Source organism: Eimeria mitis, genomic scaffold, assembly GCF_000499745.2.
Source record: "Eimeria mitis Houghton genomic scaffold, Emh_scaff255, whole genome shotgun sequence".
Lineage (NCBI taxonomy): Eukaryota > Apicomplexa > Conoidasida > Eucoccidiorida > Eimeriidae > Eimeria > Eimeria mitis.
The window spans coordinates 7842-8644 of NW_013570891.1; the positions used below are offsets into that span (position 1 = coordinate 7842).

At 59.2% G+C, this 803-nt stretch overlaps 1 protein-coding gene across 1 annotated transcript in view; it reads left to right on the forward strand.

Annotated features, from left to right (window-relative positions):
* EMH_0005540 (uncharacterized protein) overlaps positions 1–803 on the forward strand; it is a gene marked incomplete at both ends in the record, with an annotated part of 5660 nt that overhangs the window by 316 nt on the left and 4541 nt on the right. The window contains one exon of the mRNA XM_013497230.1: positions 1–482. Within this exon, the coding sequence (XP_013352684.1) occupies positions 1–482 (482 nt within the window). The remainder of the gene's footprint in view (positions 483–803) is intronic.

Genomic DNA, 803 nt, shown 5'->3' on the forward strand with positions numbered 1-803 from the left:
GCCTGCTGCTGCAGCAGCAGCAGCAAGTAATGCTGCTGCTGCTGCACGCTCTACCCAAGCAGGGGATGGCAGGGCGGCAGCTAAAGGCAACACAGCAGCAGCAGCAGGAGCAGCAGCAGCAGCAGCAACTCAGACCCCTGCTGCCGCAGCACCTGCGCGAACAGCAGCAGCAGCAGGTTCCGCCCCTAGTGTTGCTTCGTCTCAGTCTGCTGCATCTGCTGCTCCTGCAGCAGCAGCACCAGCAGCAGCAGCAGCAGCAGCTCCTCCTGGTGCAGCAACAGGACCAGCAGCAGCAGCAGCAGCAGCCGCAGCAGCACCGCGAGGAGCATCAGGAGCCCCTGCTGCAGCAGGAAGAGCCGCAGCACAAACAGCATCAGGAGCCCAATCACCAACTGCAACAGCAGCAGCAGCAGCAGCAGCAGCAACAGCAGCAGCAGCAGCAGCAGCAGCAGCAGCAGAAGCGAATCGAGCTGATATACTGCGTAATCTTCCTCTTTATATATTTTTGGATTATTCGGCTGTCATGCAAATGAAGGAGGGGGCTTGTGCTGCACACACACATGTATGCTGCTGCTGCTGCTGCTGCTGCTGCTGCTGCTGCTGCTGCTGTTGCTGTTGCTGCTGATGATGATGTGCTGCTGCTGTTGCTGCTGCTGTTGCTGCTGCACTTGCTGCTGCGGTTGCTCTTGCTGCTGTTGCGGTTGCTGTTGCTTCTGCTGTTGTCACTGCTGCGGATGATCATGTGCTGCTGATGCCGCTGCTGCTGCTGCTGTTGCTGTTGCTGCTGCTGCTGCTGTTGCTGC